This window comes from Sinocyclocheilus anshuiensis, unplaced genomic scaffold, assembly GCF_001515605.1.
Source record: "Sinocyclocheilus anshuiensis isolate Anshui unplaced genomic scaffold, SAMN03320099.WGS_v1.1 scaffold199, whole genome shotgun sequence".
NCBI classification, from domain to species: domain Eukaryota; kingdom Metazoa; phylum Chordata; class Actinopteri; order Cypriniformes; family Cyprinidae; genus Sinocyclocheilus; species Sinocyclocheilus anshuiensis.
Genome location: NW_015552582.1, coordinates 2,172,264 through 2,175,426, shown reverse-complemented (window position 1 = coordinate 2,175,426; position 3,163 = coordinate 2,172,264). Strand labels below are relative to the sequence as shown.

The 3,163-nt window shown below is 42.6% G+C and overlaps 1 protein-coding gene across 1 annotated transcript in view; it reads right to left on the bottom strand.

The window, feature by feature from the left end:
• The window catches only part of LOC107665301 (tau-tubulin kinase 2-like), an 11,506-nt gene that overhangs the window by 1,439 nt on the left and 6,904 nt on the right, over positions 1–3,163 (bottom strand). Inside the window, exons 14-15 of the mRNA XM_016456126.1 lie at positions 3,012–3,157; positions 1,975–2,561 (exon numbers count right to left, since the gene is read on the bottom strand). Of these exons, the coding sequence (XP_016311612.1) occupies positions 1,975–2,561; positions 3,012–3,157 (733 nt within the window). The remainder of the gene's footprint in view (positions 1–1,974; positions 2,562–3,011; positions 3,158–3,163) is intronic.

The window sequence follows — 3,163 nt, the reverse complement described above, 5'->3', positions numbered from 1 at the left end:
CTTTTAACAAAAAAAACAAATTTCACTGTTTTTTGATCCTGACACAAAATGACCAGCTAACATTAATTAATTGACTAATCATATCTGCAGCACATGTGAAGGTGTGAATGAGTACTAGTCAGGTAAAATCACTATCATACTAATTAGATCGTAAGAGCAGACTGATTGATATAAAAAGGAGGGAAGAAGCGCTTCCAATCGTTGTGTTCTTGTTAGCAATGGTTACCTCCAAAGAAACACGTGCAGCCATCTTCGCGTTGCATCAAACTGCAGTGAGGAAGTCTTCAGGACGTCCCAGAGTGTCCAGCAAGCACCAGGACCGTCTCCTCCTGAGGAGTCAGCAGGAATCGTGTCACTCACCACCAGTGCAGAGCTTGCTCTGGAATGGCAGCAGGTTGGTGTGAGAGCATCTGCAAGCACAGTGAGGCCAAGACTTTTGGACAACGGCCTGGTGTCAAGAAGGGCAACAAAGAAGCCACTTCTCTCAAAGAAAAACATCAAGGACGGACTGGAATTCTGCAGGAAGCACAAGGATTGGACAGCAGAAGACTGGTGCAAAGTTATTTTCTCTGATGAAGCTCCCTTCCGACCGATTTGGGACATCTGGAAAATCGATTGTTCGGAGAAGAAAAGGTGAACGCTACCATGAGTCCTGTGTTGTGCCAACAGTGAAGCATCCTGAGACCATCCATGTGTGGGGTTGCTTTTCAACCGAGGGAGTGGGCTCTCTCATAATTCTGCCCAAAAACACTGCCATGAATAAAGAACGGTATCAAAACGTCCTGCAAGAGCGACTTCTTCCGACGATCCATGAGCAATTTAGTGATAATCCGTGCATTTTCCACAGAGCACCATGTCACAAAGCAAAAGTGATAAAGAAGTGGCTCGAAGATCATTACATTGAAATTTTGGATCCGTGGCCAGGCAACTCCCCAGATCTCAATCCCATAGAGAACCTGTGGTCAGTCCTCAAAAGGCGAGGACTCAGAAGCCCACAAATTGTGATCAACTCCGAGAACTAATAAGGAAACAATGGATCACCATCAATCAAGATTTGGCCCAGAAGCTAATGTCCAGCATGCCAGAGCGAATTGCAGAGGTTATGAAGAACAAGGGTCAACACTGTAAAATTATATTTTTTGCCAATAAAAGCCTTTAAAACTTATGATATGCTTATCATTGTTTTTCAGTATACCATAGAAACATGTGGAAAAATAATCTACAAATACTGAATCAGCAAATTTTGCAAAACACAAAATGTATGTCACAGCCAAAGCTTTTGGCCATGACTGTATATTTAGGAATTGCACAACACTGTTTGTGCTGCATGTTTTGGATTTACTAAAAAAAAAAAAGGTGAGAATGAGTCAATTGTTTGTTAATCAGACTAGACTGGTCACATTGTATGTTTCTGATTCACTTACAAGAACCAGTTATTTCAAACTCTTCATTAAAAGAACCAAAGTCATCCATTTCAAGAATGAGACTACACTGGTTGTGCTGTATGTTTTTGATTCACCACAAAGAATGTGTTCATAAGAATCATTTGTTTATTAATCAGACTACATTGGTTTAACTATATGTTTTGAATTCAGTAAAAAAGAACTGGTTCATAAGAGTTATTTATTCCTTAATCATATTACACTAGTCGCACTCATTGTATTTGATTAACTATAAAGATCCAGCTCATAATAGTCATTTGTTTGTAAATTGGACAACCCTGTTCGTCTCATAAGTCTTGAATTCACTAAAAAGAACAGGTTCGTAAGAGTAATTTGTTCATGAATTGACTACAAATTGGTCATTCTCTAAAAAGAGCCATCTTATAAGGATGTTTGTGGACTACGCTGGTCTCGTTGTACATTTTGTTTTTGCATGCAGCCCATGAAGATACAACTCAATACACTGACACAGGGAACCTTCTAACTTGGTACATGATGAAAACATTAATATTAAAATTCTTGCTCCTCTCACCTGTTCTCGCCACCTGTGCGAATGGGTGGTTTGCCTGGTGGTGGTCGTGGAATAAATCGTGCAGACAGCTGATCCGGCACTAGTGTGGGGCTTATGGGTCTTGGTATTTTACTCTTGCTCGACACAGGTCCTGAGGAGGAAGATAGAGAGAGTGGCTCCTCCGCCTGCCAGTCTGACCCTCGAGAACCGGTGGGGAAGGTGAACCTGTCACGCAGCAGCGCTGAGGGGAAGTGCTCACATGATAGCGACAGAGATGGAGAAAGTGGAGCCGGAAACCCCCTACGGTTTGGAGAGTCTGGGTCACGGACGGGGATGCGGCTGGCTCGGGGTGAGAGTTCACGAGGTGATGCTGGAGCTGCATCAACACTGTGTCCAGTCATCTCACCCTGGTTGGGAGTTGAAGAAGGCCCACCGTCAGGACAGCCAGAGTCACTCTCCACATCCTTGTCAGAGGCCTTGACAGAGATAATGTTTTCATCTGGCTTGTTAGGGCTTTTAGAGGGTGAAATAGCTGGCACGTGGTCAGGCTGAGAGTCGTCTCCTGTCTTCTGCTGAGGCTGAACGGGCTGTAGCACTGAATTGGATGACTGTGAAGGGAATAACATTAAGACAGATACATACAAGGACATTATTAATAGAGCTCTGCGGGGAAAATCTCTTATACATCTGTTTTTCTTCATGGTACCATCATCTGCTTGGCCAAAAAGTTTCTGAGCTTGGTGCTTTGTGTCAGCTTCTCTTTCGGTCTATTTATGATTTTGATATACAGTAATCCCAAAATCTGAGACATAGTGATGTTGCAGTGAAACCACTGCAATGCACCCATAAACGATCACTGCTTACTGCTACAGTTTTCATTATACAATCAAACATATTTTATGACATAATTACAGTATTAGGTTAAAATTAATGACAAGGAATGTTGTCATAATATAGGCCTAATTGTTGTCTCACAATTCCTGTATATCTCAGAATGTGATCTTATTTGTTTAGAAATGCTATTACAGCTACTTTAGAATGTAGCATGAGATACTGACCTGCTCAAGATGAGTCCTGCTGAGGACCACTGACACAGGCTGTACTGTGGGCAGTCTTCTTAATCCAGACAAGCCTATTATGCCAGGCAAACCCGGTAGTCTGGCGAATGGAGGTCCAGTGTGGCAGACGGCTGTGTGGAATTCTGCTGAAC